Genomic DNA, 23,086 nt, shown 5'->3' with positions numbered 1-23,086 from the left:
TCAGCAGTCAGAACATACAGTGCACTGCAGTACAGGCTGTACCTAGGTAGGGAGGCATGAAGGAAGCAGACGTGGCACACACGTGTGGAGGGGGGGCACACTTGCATATTCAGATGACACACAAGCACCATGTGCTCCGGCTGCCGGCGCCACATAATTGAGGAAAGATAACACCAGAGGTTTAATTAAGAGAAAGGCCTGCGAGTCACCCACGAGCAGATGGACTGGGCCCTAATTGGTAATTACCATGTACACGCCAGCTGAGAAACCATTGTGTCCTGGGCAGCCATGTCACGCAGTCTGTCACATGTCACTAGCTGCACACCCCCAAACACAGCAGCATGCTGGGTAATTTGGGAGAAAAAAAACAGGAGGGGTCTGGCCATAAGGTGCATTCACTACAAGCACATTGTGGCACAAAGGGAAGAGATCCCATGCTATGTAAGGCTGTACCATCAGGCTGGCATACGGCTTACCCATGTGGTGCCAACAGTATGGAGGGCAACGCACAGGAATGTTACACCCTGGAACCCCTATGCCCGCACCTTCCCTGCATGAGAAACAGGGAGAAACATAAACTCATTAATTAGAACAAAACATTTGTCCCTCTCCGGCCTGTGGCGTAGCAGATAAATGCCGTGGCACAGAGATGGATTTCACTCTCCGCATCTATCTGTCAGCGTATTACTCTCTAGATTGGGCCCCATCGCTTGCCATCATTATACCAAGACATGGATTCCCCCCCCCCCCGAAAACACAGGTGGATACTGATCCAGCGATACACCGTATACACGTAGATCCCTTACCTAATGAATATATCCTGCATCTCTTCGAAAAAAACATAAATATTGGACCTCTCCTGCTGCTGAACTACATCTCCCAGCTGCTCTGTGACTTAGAAGATGAGGAATAATGAGAGTTGCTGTTCTACAACATCCCCAAACTTTTTTACTTGTGAAGCACAGACAGATGTGGAAGTGTTGGTGAGCCACATAAACTCTGCTTGGAGTAAAACTGTGTCTCTGAGCTTCTCCAAGCCAGAAATGTAAAAATTGCACCTACTTTTGTAAGGCCACTGGGAGCAACATCAAAGGAGATGGCGAGCAATATGTTGCCCCCATGTCCTCTCACCCAAGGATCTATGGTTTGGAGTTGTTGGGGGCTGCAGTTCAACAACAGAACAAAAGCCATTTTATAGGAATAACTTAAGGGGCCCCCTGCATGACTGTTTAAAGTGTTCCGATCCAATTGGAGCCATATACAGTACCATTCTTCCTTATTAGGACCCAGACAAATCTCACTAAGCTTAGCGTGTAACATGAGAGGTTGTCATATATGGATTCACAGGGCAGCCACCCTCTACCAGGGTTTGGATCAGCACCAGAATTTTAACCAGTTTCCTGCCACAAAGATCCTAAGGGAGCCCAGACATATCATTGGCCACAGCCCTGCATGGTGCACGCCCACATCTCTGCCAGTGTGGCACAAAGTGTGCAGAGCACTGTGCTCCGGTAATGCTCCGTGAGGATGCTGATTAATAGATGCCATCACTCATTGTCCGGCTGGAGGGGGCAGCTCCCCCCGAGCGTGGAGATAACAAGCAGCCAGAATAATGAGCAATGACAGGTCACTTGTCATTCTGATGGGATGTAATTAGGGAGCGAGAGAGAGGGGAAAAGCATGTATCACCCAGTGTGGTATGATATGAGAGGATGAGAGAATAGGGGAACGTCACAGGCATGTATGATAAGAGAAGGGGAGGAGAGGACTGGAGGGAATAAAAGACAATGAAAGAGAGGGGTGAGCGGGGCAAACAATGAGGAAGGCAGTGGTTGTGGTGCAGTGAGGCTACTTTTCCTTTCAGGATAAAAAAACTTTCAGACTTTACCAAAATAATGCTTTTTTTTTAATTGGAGTTCATAAACGTCAGAGGCCTGTGCCAATGAGATTGACAGGGCGGTTGTTGTATCTCTTGGATAGGTCTGCTTCAATCTGCAAAACATAAAGAACAGAGAGAGGTAGGCCTATATCTTTAAGGGTTTCTGCTCAGGACTCTTTGGGCAAGTCGCCCGCGGTTAAATCTCCTGCAGAAGGAAACTCTGCATGACTTTGGAAAACAAAACAACACGTTTGCCTTCCCACAGGCGATTTACTGTATTGCCTGCTCACCTGCTTCTTTAGCTCCCGGCTTCTCTCCTGTAGTAGGGACAGTCTGGGCTCCAGACTCTGTCTCTCTTCCTGCGCTGCCCTGCCTCTCTCCACCCAAGACTCACTCTTCCTCTCCAGCAGTTGTGCTTGCCGCAGGCGCTGGCGCAGATGATCCGTCACACGGTCCACATATCTAAACACAGCATTGTGTTATTAATTCCTCGCATGGTTCAACTGCCCAGTGTCAAGGAGTAAGTGCAATCACATCCATGCATCCCCCCAACTAGGACACATGGAAGTGTATCCCTATTCCATGAATACACAGGGACTCACCTGGGAGATGCCAGAATAAGGAACAGCTGGCGCATCCGTGTGTCGGTCAGTCGGTTAATCAGGCCCCGTACAACAGATAACATAGCAAGCACTTTCTCCTGAGTCTGTGCTTGCAGGATAGATGGGGCTGTCTGGAACTGTGTTACGGTGACAATGTCTGTGTCGCAGTCCATGCTCTGTTGCCACTGGCACAGGAACAACTCCAACTGCAAAGGGACGCAGTGATGAAATTACACTGTGCAGGGGAGATGGGAAATAGTGGCAGAGAGAAAAGTAACAGAATGAAAATTCACCTCCATTAATTCATCCACAAACTGATTTCTTGTGTCTGTGTTTTCAAGGACCGACAGAGCATCTACACCACGAGCAACACCTGAGGGGACTAAGAAAATGGGAAAGATTCAGTTACTTGGGGCAAATGAGACCAAGTCCAAGACAAAGTCTTCTGGGGCAACTGAGACAAATGGTGAGAAAGTCTCTCTTCTGGGGCAGCTGGGAGAAAAGATGAGATAGTGTCCCACTGGTCTCAGTTGCCCCAAAGGGCAAATTCACCTGGTGCAACCAAAACCAAGGAAGGGATAGTGTCACAAAATGTCACCAAGATGACTTAAACCAAAACAAAGACTCATTAAGTGTCACTGTGAGACCAGGTCATAAGGGGATTATGCAGAGTCACCTACACAACTAAGCCAAATACACAGGGAGACACCATATTAAAAGCAAAGGGGCCAAGTACCAGCCCTTGATCCAAAACTATTTGCTAGATGCTGCTAATGGCCCTGCAGCAAGTGAAACAAAAGCTGACCTAATTTTCCTGATTCTCGGAAGACTTGTTTCCAATTAAAGAAATGCAACACAATTTAATGAACAATAAACTTACAGTATTAAGAGAATTAAGAGATACTTTGCTCATTGGAGTTTACCAAGGGTGCTATGCAGTGACACCTGCTGGGAGCAGAACAGCACAGCTCCTACCATCAGTTCCAGTCTCGAGCACAGTGATCATTGCAGCAGGCTCCTCCCCTATGTCCCAGTTTATGCCGTCCCCTTCTGCAGCCTGAGAAGATATTTGGAGCAATGTATTAGGTAGTGCCAAACACAAAGAGTTGTTTTAACAATTTCATGCAATTCCATTTCCAAATGTAGCAGAATCCTCTACATTTTACTGGTCATCTCTACTTTACATTTTCCCTGTACCTCTGGCTCTACGGAGATGCCCCAGTCAATATCCCCCGTACTGTCAAGCCCTGCTTCTGTTTCAGCAGTTGCCGATGGTTGCACCTCAAAATCTCCCCAGTTGATCTATAATGGAAAAACAAGGGTCAGCAACACAAGAACTGAAGACCCTGTAAGAGAAGGACCTTCCCTTATCGTAGCACCGTGCACTAACCTCTTCATCCTCTAGGCATTTTGGGGTCTCTTGCTCCTCTTTCCCAGGTCGCTCTACTCTCTCTGGTGCCTTCCCTACGCGCCACTCATAGATGGTGGTGTCCCCACTTTTCTGTACATGCCGGAGGAGAGGAAGGGCCTCTTCAGGAGAGCTGCGTGGGGAAATGAAATCAATAAACAACTTTTCTGTACATAAATCTGTCTATTTAATTTCCCCCAGTGTCTTTATTAACCCTTGATTTAACCCTTGTCTGCCTGAATTGCCTTCATATTACAGAAAATATTTTGCTCACCTGAATCTCTGTCCCTTAACCTTGATTTAGCAACTGCCTCCCCCCTGCATTCTTAATAATGACCAATATAGGAGGTAAAGAAGGTCCTGCTTTAAAGCTTACTTGGGCAGATTGCTTATAATTCTTTCTCACTGTAGTACTTGTAATACATTGGGAGTGGCATTTACAAAGGCACCAGATACAAATGACACTTTTATGACAATGCTGTGAACTGCACCTCTCACTGGCTCTGCACCTCTCAAGGGCCCAGCACTGGCAGCCCTGTTCTAACCAGCTCCCATAGAGTAGGCATTAAGTATGGAACTCCTTAGCACCCTGCTCCTTCCAGAGTTCCCTAACTTGCAAACCTGAATAAGGGAGGAGTGTGGGGGATACCTAAATGCCTCCCCCCAGCCTGTCCCTCAGGAATACAGCTCTGTCAGAATTCAGGGGGGGCAAAGGTCTTTGTGTTCCACTGTGTGTATTAACATATATATATAGTTACATAGGGTTGAAAAAAGACCATAAAGTTCAACCCATCCAAGTAAACCCAGCACACACAACCCACACCTACCAATCTATACACTCACATACATAAACTATATATACAACCACTGATACTAACTGTAGATATTAGTATCACAATAGCCTTGGATATTCTGATTGTTCAAGAACTCATCCAGGCCCCCCTTATAGGCATTAACAGAATCTGCCATTACCCCATCTCTAGGAAGGGCATTCCTCAACCTCACTGCCCTCACCGTGAGGAACCCCCTACGCTGCTTCAAATGGAAGCTCCGTTCCTCTAATATATATATATATATATATATATATATATATATCTACACCAAATCCATTATTTTGGGGTTTGGCCAAACCCTGAATCCTTTGTGAAAGATTTGACCGAATACCAAACTCAATCCAAATCCTTATTAGGCTACAAAAGGGCTAAATAGAAGCGAGCACCTTTTTCATGTAACCAAAAGTCACGTGATTTTAAAGATTTGGATTCAGGTTTGGGCAGATGCTTGGATTCTAATTTGAATCCTGCTGAAAAAGGCAGAATCCCAAACTTAATCCTGGAATCGGTGCATCCCTAATATATACAATACAATATCATGTGCCTTTCCCTTGATCCAGTCTGTCACTTTGCTAACTTTGTTCTCTTTGGAATTTTATATCAAAGCATTGACAATACTGAAACTCATTTGTTTTTTTTTTAACCAGTGACACACTAAGATTGGTGACAGGGGGACCTCGGTGCCAAAATGCTCGCTTGACCTCAGCGCTGATGTGTGTGTCAGCTTTCCATTTAATCCATTCAGGAGCATTGAGAGGAGGACAGCGGCTTTGTATCCCTGCTGTTTTCTGCTGGACAGAAGATGCAATCAAAATGCGTGTGCCATAAGCCTCAGGGAACATTATTCAAGCTGTGGATCTGAGGGACAGCTGGGAAAATGCATGCCAAAGAAGGTAAAAACACAAAGGCATATGTATAAGGAGAAGGGTACAAAACAATAGCCATGTGTTTGGATATCTCAGTGGGCACTGTGGTTCAGTTATGAACCCAAACACTTCCTTGAAAAGGCAGTTACTCAAAAAACTCTGATCAAGATGGAGACTTGGTGGAGAGAAACCACAGAGATGCCAACTATTACAAACAGCAATGGCGCATGGGGCAATTACCCACTAACCTGAATAACCTGCACCAAATCTACTTGGCAGAATGGGTCCAAGTCATCCCTAAGCGGCAAGAAAAGCTGGTACTAACTTACCCCCAAAGGATGAATTATTACTGCAAAGGTACAACAGAATATTAATCTGTTGGGGTTGAATTCTTATAATATTTTTATGGTTTATATACACATTACAAAATGCAAAATCACATGCCTAAACGCCATTTACAAAGGCCAATTCACAAACAAACATCCTAGTAAATTGCACGATACACTGTTTTTGAGGCAGTGCTCAAGCATTCTCCATTGACTTTAGTAACAGTTCTCATAATAGTGGTCATAAACATGGCTCCTTTATGGTTCTCATTAACTGAAAATGCTTCATCTGCGCCAAGCAAAATGGCAGATCCTAGTCATATGTTAGGCTAACGTTGGGCTGCTCACTTCCGGGTGGCCCTGTCCTACACCATGTTCTACCTGTCCCCTTTTTCTTCTTGATAACTGTAACCTTCTCTCTTTTCCATAATATGCACACAAAAATTGATATTCTCATATACCTACAATGATTTTATCCCCCGTCCCACTCCTGCATTTGTCCTTCTTTCTGCTATGGTCTCACCTGTCACAGACAAAGGCCACACAGGCCTGGTACAGCTGGATTGCAGGCAACAGCCCTGCTGAGTCGGCACCGATCTGCCTCAGGACAGAAGGAACATCGCAAACCAATGCCAGCAACTCTTTTTGTATATCCTCACCCTGCACGGCAGAAGTAAATGGGATGATGCAGCTACAAAGTGCAACTTGTTGTTGCAGCAAGTTGAAGGGAGAGGGCAAGGGAAAGCGTGTTTGCTGTCAGCAGCACAAGTCCCAGTGCAATATTACATGGCATCCTATCAGAAAATTAATTTTCATTTGTGTACTGCAGATAATATAATGTAAGTAAAGTCTCTATAAGTTAGTGCCCCGGGGAACATTTGTCCAAGCTAGTAATAAGCCACAGGCAGTTTAGATAAGAAATCTGACTATAAGGAGGTAGACTGCAGGGAATCAGAGAGGACCATTGAGAGAAAGACATAAGGATATAACTGGGCTGGGGGCAAAAGTAAGCATTGGCAAAGGCTTCATGTTCTTACACTGATCCCATAGTTTTTGCAGCTGTTATAATATTGTTCTCGCTGTTCTGCTGCTCCGTGCAAGCATTCTTCCGCCCTGCGCTCACTCTCCAGAGCCAGTTGCTCACAGCGAGACATTTGCTTCCTCAGAGCTGGGATCTCATAGCTCACACTGCGCATCAGGAGACTGGCCGACTCCCCTGCAGGAGGGACACACACGGTGAGCTCTCAGATCACTGCCCTGTGACACACAAACCTGCTACTGCATAACATACTCACCCAGGTAAGTATTGTCAGCCTGGTACAGAGACACCACCTCCTGCCAGTCCTGCCGAGAAGAACAACAAGCAATTATACCATAATAAAAAGTAAACAATGAAGCTGTGCCAGTAAATCTTACCGATTACTACAATCATGCTACTTGCCTCTCATTTGCTTTAACATTCCGATTCCTAGCATTTTACCTTTCAAATAGGGGTCACTGACCCCAACATCCAAAATCTAATGCTCTGTGAGGCTACAAGTTAATTATTATTGTTACTTTTTATTACTTATCTTTCTATTCAGTCCCTGTCCTATACATATTCCTGTCTCTCACTTAAACCACTGCCTGGTTGCCAAGGTAAAATTCCAAACAGGAGAGCTGCTGAACAAAAAGCTTCATCACTGAAAAACCACCAAAATAAAAAATGAAGACCAATTGCAAATTAACTCAGAATATCACTGCGTACATCATACTAAAAGTTAATTTAAATGCGAACAGGCTCTTAAGATGTTGATATGGCCCCTTCAGACTGAGTCAGCGACTTATGTGTCTATGCCAAATTGCTTTCCAATAGATATCTGGCCACAAATCAGCCAGATATCTATCCATCAGGCATGAAAATCCCATTGAGCAGGGACCACATCACTGTGTTGATGATGTTCTCTCCTAACGGGCCAGCACAGGAGCCTACTTTGATCTAATCACTGGCCTGGGGAAGGGTGGTTTGTGTTAATTAATGGGTTAGTCCAAAGTAAATTTGCACATAATCAATTTAAACCGGTTAGAACATTTAGTTAGTGTGAGGCTTCATTATTCACGGTTTCAGAAGGATGAATGTACTGCTGGGAATAAGCCAATCACCTTCATTCTCTGAGACGAATATCTCCCGAACAGATTCCTGGTTGCGGCTTCGGTTCCTTTCAGGATCTCCACAATCTTCAGACAGTGGAAGTAATTAATATCTGGGCAGTAGGAATATTTGAATTAATTAATAACAATGGAAAATCATTCAGCATTTGCCACCTGTTATTATAACCACGGAGGGGAAGGAATTACTTTTTATAACTATAAGCACTTAGAGTCGTATTAAATTACATACTTTTGCTCATCAAAATTAAATGAAAAAATAATTTACTAAACAGAATATATTCTAATTATAAACCTGTAGAAAACCTATTTCTATACAGATGAATATTTAAGGTCACCAAGACACACAAGGCAAGCTTTACTAGGTTGCCCTGCTCTGTAACCCCAGTAAAGAGAAAATATACAAAATATATGATATATGTACAGGGCATTGTGAGATTTGGAGGCAGGCGACTACTGTTACATTTTATTTGAGTCAAAAAGTAGTCAGATCAGCAGGGGAACAGGGGGCGGGGTTTAGGGAACTGCTCCAAACCAGATTATTACATTAAAAATCATGAAAAGGCTGCATATTTTTTAATTTATGTATATTGCAAAGTTGCTTGAAATTGTGTTTTCTTTTCAAAAAGTTGTGTTTGAAAAAAAAAAAATGGGTGTTAATATCCATTAAATGAGGAATATACAGGCAGTTAGTTAGTTTACCAGATAAATCCAAGGACACATAAATATTCAATATCTACCTAATACCAGCTTTAGTAGGTGTTTACTATGCCCAATACAACACAACATCCTTCAGATGTAAATTCTATGCCTGCCACTTACATGTCCCAGAGAGCAGACCCCGGATCTCATCATGCTCTGGCATGTCCTGCAAGGCTTGGTTGATCTTCTCTCTAATCTGTAATACTTTGCTTTGCCATTTTAGGGTACAGTGGCGCCGGTCCACTAGCCAATCTGCAAAAATACCAGAGAAGCAGGTTAAGAAAGAAGGCAAAGAATAAGACAGCTCCTGTTAATACAGATATACTAAGGTGACCAGCTCATTCAAAAATTCAGGGACACATCTAATAAATACATGTTGCAGGGCATTACCGATATTAAATTAAACTGTAATCAGTTAAGCCCTGCTAGCTGTATTTTCTAGATGTGCCCCTGAATTTTCAAGTGATTTGGCCACCCTAGGATACACATATGGATACGTGCATACTGAGGGATATGGCACAAAGGGCATATTCATTGTTAAGGCTACTTGTATGTATGTATGTATAACTTTATTTATAAAGCGCTACTTATGTACGCAGTGCTGTACAGTAGAATACATTAATATAAACAGGGGTATTAAAATATATAAATACAAAGTATTACAATAAGCACAAATAAATACAAGATACAGTTGCAATAAGTTAAGAGTCAAAGACACAAGAGGATGGAGGTCCCTGCCCCGTAGAGCTTACAATCTATATACTTGCTACAAAGTCAATCTCACTCACATATCACTGATCTGCAGTGACCTGTTTTACTGTGCATTTATTTTAATGCATTGGAATGTTTGCCACGGTTTGCATCTCTCATAAATATGGAGAAGGATTTTGCCTGGCTGAGGAATGGAGGTATGCTGTTTTTAAATGTCCCACCGACACTACCTTAGCCTGAGCTTTGCTGTGCCAGCAGGCTGAACCACTCAGAGGTACCACATACAGTGCCCATGCAGAATAGTTGTCTCCCTGCAGGGAGAATTTAGCCAGCTGTCAGCCTGCACCACAGGAGGTTAATATTATGTATTTCTGCTCCTATGTGACCTCATCCCCTCAGGGCCCAACACACGAGCAGCCATTATATTTCCCTGTTTTATTACATTTGTAGGCACATTGAAATCCTATTAAAATGAAGGGAATGAAATCTTATGGGTCAGTGCACACCACAATTTTTTGTGTAGCTGCTTTATATTGTACACTATGGCTATTTGCTTTAGAGACATTTTTTAACCCTAGAAAAAGGAAAAAAACACTTGATAATAAAATAAATACAAGTTGAGAAAACAATATATTAGTAATAATAAGGTGAGATATATATCCATTTGGCAAGTGATACAAGAAACTTATAGGGCATGTTTGCCCAAATAGTTATGGTAACTAGGGCCCCTTTCACTTATAACTAGCACAATGCACAAAGGAGCAGGGAGTGTTATGTTGGGAGAAATGGAGGGCAGATTTTATCCAAAATGTTGTTGATGCACAATGACTATGGAAGAATTGTAATTCTGCATTTCTCTTCAGTTGACTTGACTGCACATATGATTTAGGGTTAGGCAGGGTAGGCACGTGGGGGGGGGAGCACAGTTCCCAGCAGACCACTGACCCAAAGCCCGCCAGCAGAAGAGTAAGTTACAGCTCAAGGGGATGGGTGACTACTGGCAGTGATGACAATCAGGGTGGGGGGGGGGGGGGTGAGTGACAGCTAGATGGATGGGGAAGGAGTGGCTACTGGTGGCAATGGAAGGAAGGGGGTGGGCTGTGAGTATGCAGGGGGCGGGCTGGCTCACTGATAGGCCAGGTAGTGCCTTAAACACTTGGGGTTTGGTCACTACATTATTCATTCCTTGTTTTTACACGGCGAAAATAAAAACCCTAATTTTCCTTTAAAACAGCCTATAATTGCTTCCACAGAAACTTTATTTCCCCTTACCAAGTAGCCGGCTCGTCTGTATATCAATCGGCACATTCTGTATGTCCTATAAGGCAATAATATTGTAGGTGATTAGTTGTTTCTTCCATGGCAGCCATCCTGTCCAGAGATACAAGCTAAGGTGCTATTGCCTATAATCCTTCTAAGCTACGTTTCTTCTCCCTCCATCTGTCCAACGTCCACCCAGATCCGGGCTCATTCTCTCCCTTACTCCCCTGGGGAGCACTGACAATGAAGCAGCAGAGCCTTTGGCCTCCCATTCTGATATGCTGGGCCACTGCCACATTGGCTCTGCTACCGTTGGTCACCCCTAGACCCTGTGCAACTTCTGTTAGGGCATTTATTATGTCTCACCAGCCACACCTTGCCTTTATCTCCAGTGCAAAAAATAACATGCATTGTGTATATAAACATGGTGTGTTTGCAAGGACCCTTTTCCCACCCTCCTTAGGCTCACAGTGTCCTGCAACCCCTCCCTCATACCATTGTGAAGTGATTGTTTCTGGGACTTAAGTTTCTCTGCTTTCAAACACATACAACACCTAACAGGGAAGGCAGAGGATCTTTAAGTCCCCAAATCCATCACTTTCCAAGGGAACAAGGTGAGGAAGGGGTTTCATGCCACTGTGAACCTAAGTGGGAAATGTTCTAGGGTGCCCAGGGACTCGTCTACAAAATCCAGCTTGCAGGGCTAAACTGATTGCAGGGCTAAACTGATTGCAGGGCTAAACTGATTGCAGTTCATTTTCAATGTAATCAGTGCTGCCCTGCAACAGTGTCGGACTGGGACCCCAGGGGCCCACCGCTTCTTACTCAGTCTCTATATTTTCCTATTTTTTTTATCTTTATATACTATAATCTATTCTTCTGTATAGTTATTTTGTCCCCATAGAGAAATGACTATGAATTAGACCAAATGGCTAGCAGCAGGAGGGCCCGCTGACAGTTTTCCTGGTATCCCTGTGGGCCAGTCGGACACTGCCCTGCAATATGGATTTATTAGACGTGCCGGTGATCAGGTCACCCTACTATGGGCTCAGTGAGCACTATTACCTCAGTCTGTGTAAATATTGTATTAAATATGACTGCTCATATAGTGTTTATGCAATAAGCCCAACTGGATAAGCTCATGTCAAAAAGGGGGTTATTTTGCCTTTAATGTGCCCCTCCCCCCTCATTCAGCTGGGCCTGTGCAGCAATGAATAGGATTACGGTGAGGTAAAGCCTTATTAGAACGGGCCCGCCAAGCCCAAGGCTCCGGGCAGCTGGAATCTGACAGGGCGCAGGCTGTTTACACCAGCTGGACAGAACAACCCGGCTTTCTGACGTGTGCATTATACCCTATATACCGCTGTCACGGCAGAAGCCGAGCCCCGTAGCAAACACGTCACATTCCCCGTCCCTCACCGCCCGGAGAGCAAACACTGACGTCACCCAAAGCCCAACCATTACCTGCATCCCGGCTCCGGTAGCTCTCAGCCCACGTGTACCGGACACAGCCAGGCTGGCCAATCACAGCGCGCCGTGTCACACTCGCATCCCGCCCATAAAAAAAATGTAGCCAATCAAAGCACAAGGGGGACTGTCAATAACCAGAGGGGTGTAATTCCGTAAACGTAGCGGCAGGGGGCGCTAAGCTCTGTGTTGTGGGTTTGGACCTGTAAATAGTACGTTGCAGTAGGATTCAGTCAGAAAGTGGCTGCTCATGTGTCTTTATATAATTACCTCACCTTGCCACTTATTTATTTATGCTTTACCGTGTTTACAGCAGCTGGGTACTATGGAAAACAATCCACTGAGCCCCTAAGCTGGCCCTGTGCCAGGGGCACACTATGAGATCTGTAGGCTCCCTGCTAGGGTTGCTTCCTGCCTGCTAAACATGGTGCATGATGCCAATAGTAATAATAGGAATGAATTATGAAAATATAGAAAGCCAGTATATTTTTGGCTGTTTTGTCTGTGGCTCTCCATTTGGGCTGCTTCCCCTCAACGCAGTGATCCCCAACCAGTGGCTCAGGGGCAACATGTTGCTCCCCAACCCCTTGGATGTTGCTCTTAGTGCCCCCAAACCAGGTAGTTATGTTTGAATTCCTGACTTGGGGGCAAGTTTTGGTTGAATAAAAACAAGATTTCCTACCAAATAAAGCCCCTGTAAGCTGATAGGGTGCATAGAGGCCCCTAATAGCCAATCACAGCCCTTATTTGGCTCCTCCATGAACTTTTATGGTGCTTGTGTTGCTCCCAAAGTCTTTTTACATTTGACTGTGGCTCCCGAGTAAGCAAGGTTGGGGATCCTTAACGGATTCATAGAAATGGGACAATGAAAACGTGGTGGCCATTCATACGCAGGTTGGTGAATGTGAGTGACCACCCTGTTAAGAGTAGTCAGCCCTGGAGTAATATTGGCAGAAAACTTAGGCCAACATGTGGAAGTGATGTCATTTGTAAGCGCATGTTTCCGGAAGTGATGTCATGTGTAAGCGCATGTTTCCGGAAGTGATGTCATGTGTAAGCGCATGTTTCCGGAAGTGATGTCATGTGTAAGCGCATGTTTCCGGAAGTGATGTCATGTGTAAGCGCATGTTTCCGGAAGTGATGTCAAGTGTAAGCGCATGTTTCCGGAAGTGATGTCATGCGTTGACTTGTTGCCGGAAGTGACGTGAAGAGCACACAAATGCCTTCCTGAAGCTACTGAAATGCCCACACATGTACAATAGCTTCCTATGACATCAATGAATGCTTACCTCTGCAAGCACACCTGGAATTTAACATGAAACCTTGGGAAAATGTGCAAAAACTTTGGAGGATGCCATAGGGTGATGGGATACCAGGGGAGAGAAGCCAAAATTGTGTAACTCACAAAAAAATATGGGGCGTTGACAGCTCTACCTTGATATTATTCCATTTGCACAGGCTAAACATGGGGTTGCCACTAGTCCGGCTTTCACCCACACAGCCAGGTTTTCAGAGGGCCTGTCTGGGTGAAAACTGCCTGTCTGGATTTCCAAATGAGGAATCCAGACAGGACATCTAGGTTAATGTCACGGCAATCCTTTGCAGTAGAACCCAGCAGCAGAGCGGCCCTTTAGGGATGGGGTAGAATGAAGCTAAAGGTATGAATTAACAACCGTTATACTTTTTTAGCTAAAGGCTGTTTGGGAGTTGCTGAAAGCTAGCATGGCTAGCCATCCCATGGAAAAACTAGCCCTGAACAAAGGAGGGGGCCTGCAACACCGCTTGTCATCAATATACAATGTCGCTTTGACATCCTTACCCCACAACATTTCACACTTCCAGCCATGTACTTTGAAGGATTAACCCCTGCACCAATGAGGGTCATGGTACCATTGTGACTGGATCTTACCTCCTTACACCTGTCAATTTCAGCTAACACCTAACTGAACAAGTTCAATGGAACCATTGTGATTGGATGTCTGTGACTGTACTACCCGCAAGGGTTTAAATGCCGGGGAATTCCCCACCAGTCATTTGAACTGAAGACATTCAAACATAAATGTTTTAGTCCCTCCTCCCCTGCCAGGATTTCAAATGATGCAAAAAGAGAAGAACTGTTTTTGTTTTGCAGCTGGATTTCAGCACATACAAATGGTATTTATACTGATTGAAGGAACAGATTACAGTAATAGGTACATTAGGGGTTTCTGTGTTGTGTGGGGGGCACGTTTGGTTCAGAAGCCGTAGTTGCCCTTTAAGTTGCTGTCTGGCAAGTGTCAATTGGACTGAGCAGGAAGCCTTGCAAAAACAGTGCGCCATCCAGATTGTCCCCAACAAAAACACTTAAACCGCAATGTAATCCCACCTTTCCGTTGACTCGAATGCATTTGTGCCAATAGGCTGCGATTTCCCATGGTTCAGCAAAGCAAAATAGGCCAGTTTCTCTCATCATTACTCAACCACAATGAAAAGGTTTTGAGATGAATCCCGGCATTATTTGTTTTTGTTTTTGTTTTTTTTATCAGCTTGACTCCTTGAGTCATTATTTTAGTAGTTGAAACCAGTAGTACAGGCAATATAACCCGCCAGATAATGCTGCCAATAGCAATTAAATTCATGCAAATCACAGTTTTCAGTGGAGATCCCTGCTAACCATTATCTCTAGCTAATATGCAATATTTGTAAGTATATAATTGCTTTTCTGGAAAGAAAAGAGATTTTAAATGATCTGTCACCTTTTGGGAGCTGAGTGAGTAGAATCCATTGTCTTGGCCCCCCTCCCCCCGGCTGTGTTAGCTCTGAGTCAGGCTTGCTGCTATGTACACAATGGCTGCACAATAAGACTTCCCGGATTGTGCAAGCGCTGAATCTGGTGAATGGTACAAGCAGCTCTTTCATATAATGCAAATTGTATCTCAGCTATTGATTTCCCTCAAGGAGCAGCACCATACAGCCAACACCATTGTCTCCTAAATAATAAACTTACATGTTAAATACATAAAACACTGCCATCAAAATATCTCTGTTTTACAATATCTGCTTCATTGTTTTTGCTTTTATAATTAATTCCTAGTGGTAAACAGTGTAGTTGTTTCCTTTGCCCCGCTAAGCTTCCCAATCTAAAGCTTTCAATACATAAAAATATCCATTTGTTTGGTGAGATCTTTCCCCGATATGCCCACCTGAGGGCCAAACAATTCAATCGTGACAACGCTATGCGGGCTGTTGGGCAAGGAAAACATCAAGCCAAATGTTATCCTGACAACATTTTTATACCTGCCCAATTATAATCTGGGCAATTTTCGGCCAGATATTAGTTGGACTGGCCCCATTCATGGGCAAATAAGCTGAGACTCTGTCTCAGTGCTTGTACGGCCACCTTTAATCACCTTCCCGAGTGAAGGTCTGTCTTTGACTTGTAGGAACCATTTCCTAACCCCCTTTAGGTGGCCATACACATACAGTTATTATTATTATTATTAACATTTATTTATAAAGCGCCAACATATTCCGCAGCGCTGTACAATAAGTGGGTTACATACATTGGACATACAGAGTAACATATAAAGCAATCAGTAACCGATACAAGAGGTGAAGAGAGCCCTGCCCAAAAGAGCTTACACTCTACAAAGTTAAAATTGTAGGAAGTGGCCAACCAATCCTGTACTATAGATATCAGTCAGGGGTGGGGCAGGTTTACAATCACATTTGCTGATGCACCATATCAGCCAGTGCATGACAAGGGAAGAGGAGCCATAGCTTGTGGGCTGATCGGTGGGAGTGTGTCAGATTGACCTGTCTATGGCTGCCTTTAGGGTGAAAACACACAGAGCTACTAGTAGCAGCTACTTGTCATGGCTACTAAACAAGACAATGCTGGTCATTACACAGTGTTTCCAAGCGCATACAGTGATTTCCGATGATCTTGTCTCTGTGAAAAAAATGTCTATTAGGAGACACAAGAAATGCTCCCCAGCTGCTTGTCACTGGGTAATGAAAGGGTTTCTTCTGTTGTTGCTTTTATGTGTTTTTGTCATTCATTTTATTGCATAGCACTCTAACACAATTTGGGGACACAATTTGATTCATCCCCTACCTTAAGGGATAGGTAACGTTAGGTTAGTAGGCATCAATATCTCAGTTCAGGACCTTAGTCCAGGCCAATGAACTTGGGCTCCTTGACTCCCAGAATTCCCTTGCCTTGGGCTGGGGAGGTTCCCATGGTGGCTCTGTGTTTGGCACATACATTACTGTACTGAGGCCAACAGTTGCACAGTTGTGCTATGAAGCAAAGCGCCACAGGTTGGCAAAAGAGGTTCTTAACAAATTGCCAGGCCCTCCTTATTTCTGGTTTGTTTGTCCTTTAAACAGGGGTGCAGGGGAGGGTGACGTTGTTGGGGGAGGCTACCTATAGACCGCTTTCTATTGGAGTACTTATGATTATATAGTGAATAATGCAAAATATAGGCACATAATAAGTAATGGAGGCATTCGATGACCAGTGCAAGAATGAGGCCAAAGGGGGTATATTATTTATTATAATACACAGTAAGTCATGTGACAGAACTTACTTCACTAAGCACCAATTATAAGCAGCGTCGGACTGAGGGGTGCAGGGCCCACCGCTGCTACCAAACCCCCAAGATGCCCCCGCTGCACCCCCCACAGGGTCCGGGCCGCTCAGTCCGACCCTGATTATAGGTGATCTTCAAGCATGTGTTAAACATTCCCAATGTAATAGATGTTTAGTGAGCAGTATTACATGGCAAGCAGCGCTAAACATTTGCAAAAACGCCATTTTACACACCGCTTGCGATTTTTATTACATTCCCCCATAAGTCTTCTTTATTTTCAGCCTCATGTAAGTAAGGGAGCAGAAAAAAGTGACCTCTGCCAAGTTGGGCACCAATGCCCCTAAAGTAAAAAATATAAATATCTCATTAACCATTCTTTGGGAAGATGTGACCCTCTGCCCCCATTATCTTTTGGCCCCAGGGATCACCCCTCTCCAAATAAGCGGCTCTTACTAGGCATGCCCAGCTTTACCATCTCACTGGGTTACTTTATTGTAATTTGCCACCCAAAAATGGGAAAGAGGGAATTTTTTAGCAATTACCTGGATTCCTACTGATGTAAAGGGGCAGCTATTTTAGGCGCCTGCAGGAGAGGAGATTTCCTGCCAGATGATGAAGCACCCAAAGCCAGCACCCAAAAGCAACGTATTCATTCTGGTGCAGCAGTACACACCATATACAAAGATGCAAATGCTAAGTGTATGAGCACTAAGGGGTGTAACTTTGCTCCCTTCCCCCCCCCCCCCCCCCCTTCCTTTACCCAATCAGTCAAACTGAAAACAAATTGATTGTTTAAATTATACAATACAGTAAGGGCTCTGTCGCAGGTGAGTAATCTCACCGAAATGCCATTCCTGAAATCGCGGAAGTTGTCTTGCGAGGAAACTTCTGCGATTTCAGGGAAATCGCGGCGCCGCGTATGCCATCCCACCGGCGATTTACATTTTTCGTCGGTGGAATGGCATTTCGGGGAGATTAGTCGCCTGCGAACAGGGAGATTTGTCATGGGCGACTAATCTCCCCGTGTGCCAGAGCCCTAATAGCACTGCATCATGTCGGTCCTCCTGGATAATGGGTTTCTGGATAACAGACCAGATACCAAGTGGTGGTTTTTATAAGTGTGTTGCCTTCAGACCCACAGCAATGCAGAAAAAGAAGGGAGAATTGTTCCCAGTAGCAAACATACATATAGATACTGGGTCCGTTATCCAGAAACCCTATATCCAGAAAGTTCCGAATTTATGGGAGGGCCATCTCTCATGGACTCAATTATAAACAAATAATTCAAATTTTTACAAATTATTCCCTTTTTCTCTGTAATAATAAAACATTACCTGTACTTGATCCCAACTAAGATATAATTACCCCTTATTGGGGCAGAACAGCCCTATTGGGTTTATTTCATGGTTAAATGATTCCCTTTTCTCTGTAATAATAAAACTGTACCTGTACTTGATCCCAACTAAGATATAATTACCCCTTATTGGGGGCAGAACAGCCCTATTGGGTTTATTTCATGGTTAAATGATTCCCTTTTCTCTGTAATAATAAAACAGTACCTGTACTTGATCCCAACTAAGATATAATTACCCCTTATTGGGGGCAGAACAGCCCTATTGGGTTTAATTAATGTTTAATGATTTTTTGGTAGACTAAAAGGTATGGAGATCCAAATTATGGACGAATTATCCAGAAAACTCCAGGTCCTGAGCATTCTGGATAACAGATCCCATACCTGTATAGGTGTGTAAGCACAAATACAAACTGCTAGGGGCTAATGGTACAACACAGACTACACGCTATGCAAAAGGCAGCGCTGATCCCCGAGAGAGTATAAACCCATGTAACGGAGAACACCACACATATTAATAAGTATAGTTGCACAACATGGATTCCTGACACTGCTGTTGCAATCACAAGGCTGAAGAATTTTTCTGGCGGGCAAAAACGGTCTCTCCCTAGTTCCCCGATGTAACCCTAATAGGCTAGTGTCGTAGTACAGATTTAAAGATTTTCTACATTCCTCCACTATTCACATTTTGGGCGTGTGGTGATACTTAGCCCTTGTTTAGACTGCAGTACATTCCTGTGCCACACAGTCACCTGCTGGACTTGGTTACAAAGTGACAGGTGTGTCCTTTCTATAAATATTCATGTCACAGTTCCTGCTCTCTCCTGTTTGTTGAGCTGGGAGGGTCAGGTTTAACCTTCAGAAAGAGGCAGAGACACCTGTACCAGGCTGAGACTCCAGTGAAAGCGAATCACCTCTATAAACTGGCAGAGAGAGACATCCCTACCTGGGGGGGACGAAAGAGGGTTCTCTGCATACTGGAGACAGAAACACACCTGTGAGGTGAACACGGAGAAGGCAAAGATATTGCAGCTTAGAAAGAGACTGTCTCTCCTGGAGACAGAAATTAAGACAACCCTGTTCTCAGTACTTTAGATACCAAATTTATGACTGGAAAGCAGAAAGGGAGCTCTAGAGACTGCAAGAAGAAAGAGCAGCAAAGTGACAGCAGCAGGAAAACAGCTTAAGGCACCTAAAAAGAAGGAGAAAAGTTCCTGCCTGGGGGAATAAAACTGACACCTGTGCACCTTCAAAGGTGCAGGAGAGACTTTCATTCACACAGCAGTCTCGCTGGCATCCTGTGTACCTGGCACACAGAGAGAGATTAGAGTACCTCTCTAGAGGGCAGACTTGGGAATAACCATCTGACAGTGGATAAGAGGAGGCCTTACTACTTGGACAACTCTGTAGCTGAAGGGGAAACATATGTGCTGACGCACCAAGGAACAAGTTGCCATCGCCGAGGGGCACAGATAGGAGAGGGGCAACGTACATTCCCCAGCCTAATAACACAACTCTCAGGAACAGGTTAGTTTGATCGCTACGTTTTACCAGGTTTTTGTGACACCTTCATTTTATATTCACCCCCCCCCCCAAACACACACTGTTCAGGTATACAGTACTTCTCTTCTTTCTTACTTGCCCTCCCCCAGTCATTGATCCTCACTCCCTCTGTGCTCCCTCCCAACCTGTCTCTTCTCCCTGGGTATTCTCATTGCATCTCCTCAGGTCTTGCTCTCTCCCTAGCACTTCTGGTCTGTGTGCCACTACCAACCCAACATTACTTCCAAGCAGAAACATATAAAAGCATATTTTTGTTACCATGTACAATACATTTTTTACTCCCATTCTTGTCTACATTCCTTACGCCTTTTTAAAATTTGTATCCACCATCCCCTTGTCCTTGGTTTCCCTGTACCCAGCCTAGATCAGTGTGGGAGTGTGGCCCCATATATATTCTTGGAAACAATCCATCCAAATCAGTGGAGCAACTTGTATTTAATTAATCATTTGCTACGCCGTAACTGTTTCCATGCAATGGGCCAATAATCTGCTGTAGATATGGTTGTTGAACTTATTTAGTTCAAGATTCACCATGGAGGTCCAAGCTTTGGTGAAATACCCCCTCAGCTCATAACTATGTTAGAGATTTAGGAAACATCAGTATATGAGCCATGGTTCCAACTCTAGAAATACATTCTTACTTCCAAATGTCACTCCAACTGAACTCAAGCTAGGCTTTCAGGTATATCTAGGACAGGGGTCCAGAACCTATTATATGTGTGAGCCACATTGAAATGGAAAAAAGTATTGGGAAGCAACACAAGTATGAAAAAACGTTCTGGGGGTGCCAAATAAAAGCTATGATTGGCTAATTGATAACCTCTGTGTGGACTGGCAGCCTACAGAAGGTTCTGTTTGGCATGGCACCTGGTTTTCATGCAATCGAAACTTGTCTCCAAGCCAGGAATTCAAAAATAAGCACCTTTCTTTAGGCCACTGGGAGAAACATCCAAGGGGTTGGGGAGCAACATGTTGCTCGCGAGCCATTGGTTAGGGATCACTGATATAGGAGAACAAATACATTTTCTCCACAAACCCTTCACCAAACTGCCTTTCATAACCCCCACTGCCACTGCTCCAAGTCCCTGGGTTGGGGAATTTAAAATGTTTATGTCAAGGAAATAAGTGGAACACGAGTGGCATAAATGTTATAAAATGTTATATTCCCTCCCTTGGAAAGACACATTTAGTTTCCACTTAGTTCCACTTAGTTACTATGGCCAAAGCAGAGCTATCTTTATGGGGGTACAAAAACAAAACTGTAGGTACTCCTGGCCCCTCACAGCAGCAGATGTTGGTAGGAAGAGTTGGGATCTGCAGGTAAAGTAGGGAAAAATAGAGGCAGCAGGGCAAGATGGCAACTATAACACTTTATATTACTGTGGTCCTTGGCCATGCAGATAATAATCCCTGCATCCTCCACCAACTAAAAAAGGCTGTAGGTTGGGCAATCTCAGTTCTACAAACAGTGCTTTGCCCCAAGCAAATCGGAAGGAGCCATTTTAATAATCATTAGGTAGAACGTCACAGCAAAAAAGGTCTGTTTGTTGAAGCATGGAATCCACTGCTCTCAATTTCATCTGGCACCAAAAGATTTCTTTTTTAACCGAGACACAGTAATACCCTAGAGCAGTGATCCCCAACCAGTGGCTCAGGGGCAACATGTTGCTCCCCAACCCCTTGGATGTTGCTCCCAGTGCCCCCAAACCAGGGAGTTATTTTTGAATTCCTGCCTTGGGGGCAAGTTTTGGTTGAATAAAAACAAGAATTACTACCTGTAAGCTGATAGGGGCTATAATTGGCTATTACGTAGCCTCTATGCACACTATTTGGCTCCTCCATGAACTTTTATGGTGCTTGTGTTGCTCCCCAAGTCTTTTTACATTCGACTGTGGCTCATGAGCAAGAAAGGGTGGGGGCCCCTGACCTATGGTATGACACCTTAGTGTTTATTTAACATCACAAGGTCACACAGATGCAGTGGGACCCAGTAAATATCCTTATGATTCTTAAGGGTATCTCCTGCATGTCCCACTAAAGCACTCGGTGTCTCCTTATCTTCCTCAGCATATGCTTTCTTCCCTTTCCAGCCACCTCCTGTCTCCATGGCGGAGGCCTCGCACAGCTGGTGGAAGCTCACCTTTCTGCGCAAGAAGAAATCCACCCCCAAGGTTGTGTACGAGTCTGTGACAGAGCACATAGGCGATGAGAAAGCACCGGAGGAAAACCAAGGAGAAAATAACTACACTGCTCGACTAGAGAGAATTGTGGATAAGAACACTAAGGGTAAACACGTGAAAGTGTCCAACTCGGGACGTTTTAAAGAAAGGAAGAAGGTTCGCCCTGCGCTTAATGAGACCCCAGGACTTTGTCCCGAACCACCACCAGGGCAATGAGGTTCCAGCTGACGAACAGAGACTGTGCTAAAAAACATGCAAGGCAATAAGGCAGCAGGACCCCCATACTGTGTATCGAGTTCCCTGCCAGGCAAAATTCCAGCGGGATCCCCTTCCTCATGAACATATGTGGGGGGGCTCATAGTTACTTGATTGCTTTAAACCGATTGCTCCTTTTGTAAACTGGTGAAATAAATCAGCCGACGGAAGTGAGGATAAAATTTTGCCCTTGTGACGTCTTCCTACGCAAAAACAAACCTGGCTTTACAAAGCCGCCTTCCAGCCTTTTCACCCCAGCTGGAATAAATAGGCAACACCTTGCCCATGGCTGTTCATGCATGACCTCTAGCCAACCGTGCTTGTGAATACTCGGCTTTCATTTGTCCAATCACATTAAATGATGCACGCATTGTGCTACAGGGTGCGTGCACAGCTCCGGCCCTTGCCAGCAGAGGCATTCATTCTTCATATTGTATGTCTGCGTATGCTGCTTTTGTCTTCTCCGTGTTTAGTCTGTCCTGATCCCTCATGTGACTGCAAGGCCACTCACACCCAATGCAAGGGGTGGAACTAGAAAAGAAGGTGACCCCCTGCGATTGTAGGAGCCCTGGAGCATAGAGGGTCCATCAATAAGCAAAGTCATTATTTATATTAGTAAACCTGGTCAACTGCCATAAGCTTTAGGGGCCCTAAAATACTATTCACTATGGGGCTTAGTAACATCTAATTACAGCACTGCCAAATGGATATACAGTAATGTGTAACAATCAATTAACTGTACGTATGACTGCCTCCACCTATATATCTAACCGACAGAATAATAAATATTGTTATTATCATCAGGTGCAGGTATGGGAACCATTATGTGGAAACCCATTATCCAGAAAATTCCGAATTACAGAAAGGCTGTCTCCCATAGACTCCATTTGAAACAAACAATATTTTTAATAATAATTTCCTTTTTCTGTGTAATAATAAGACAGTACCTTGTACTTGATCC

General features: G+C 44.3%; 2 protein-coding genes across 4 annotated transcripts; one reads left to right on the top strand and one right to left on the bottom strand.

Annotated features, from left to right (window-relative positions):
- Positions 1 to 1,888: 1,888 nt before the first annotated feature.
- Positions 1,889 to 12,297, bottom strand: cdk5rap3 (CDK5 regulatory subunit associated protein 3). Of its 2 annotated transcripts, NM_001011442.1 has the most exon segments (14): positions 1,889 to 1,992; positions 2,170 to 2,341; positions 2,482 to 2,687; positions 2,775 to 2,863; positions 3,457 to 3,538; positions 3,679 to 3,783; positions 3,872 to 4,022; positions 6,438 to 6,574; positions 6,952 to 7,130; positions 7,210 to 7,258; positions 8,057 to 8,157; positions 8,885 to 9,016; positions 10,748 to 10,793; positions 12,200 to 12,216. In NM_001011442.1, coding segments are annotated over 14 exon segments (1,521 nt in total). In that variant the 5' UTR covers positions 12,206 to 12,216; the 3' UTR covers positions 1,889 to 1,926.
- Positions 12,298 to 18,897: 6,600 nt separating this feature from the next.
- prr15l (proline rich 15-like) lies at positions 18,898 to 22,307 on the top strand. 2 transcript variants are annotated; one of them, XM_031894706.1, is made up of 2 exons: positions 18,898 to 19,681; positions 21,781 to 22,307. In XM_031894706.1, exon 2 carries the CDS (start codon positions 21,796 to 21,798, stop codon positions 22,084 to 22,086), a length of 291 nt encoding a protein of 96 aa, XP_031750566.1. In that variant the 5' UTR covers positions 18,898 to 19,681; positions 21,781 to 21,795; the 3' UTR covers positions 22,087 to 22,307. The 2 variants fall into 2 exon arrangements, with proteins under 2 accessions (XP_031750566.1, XP_012808387.1); XM_012952933.3 differs by having other exon boundaries at positions 18,914 to 19,654.
- The last annotated feature ends 779 nt before the right edge of the window (positions 22,308 to 23,086 follow it).

Source organism: Xenopus tropicalis, chromosome 10 (genome assembly GCF_000004195.4).
Source record: "Xenopus tropicalis strain Nigerian chromosome 10, UCB_Xtro_10.0, whole genome shotgun sequence".
Lineage (NCBI taxonomy): Eukaryota > Metazoa > Chordata > Amphibia > Anura > Pipidae > Xenopus > Xenopus tropicalis.
The sequence above is the reverse complement of the archived record's forward strand: the minus strand, read 5'-3'. Positions and strand labels throughout refer to the sequence as shown.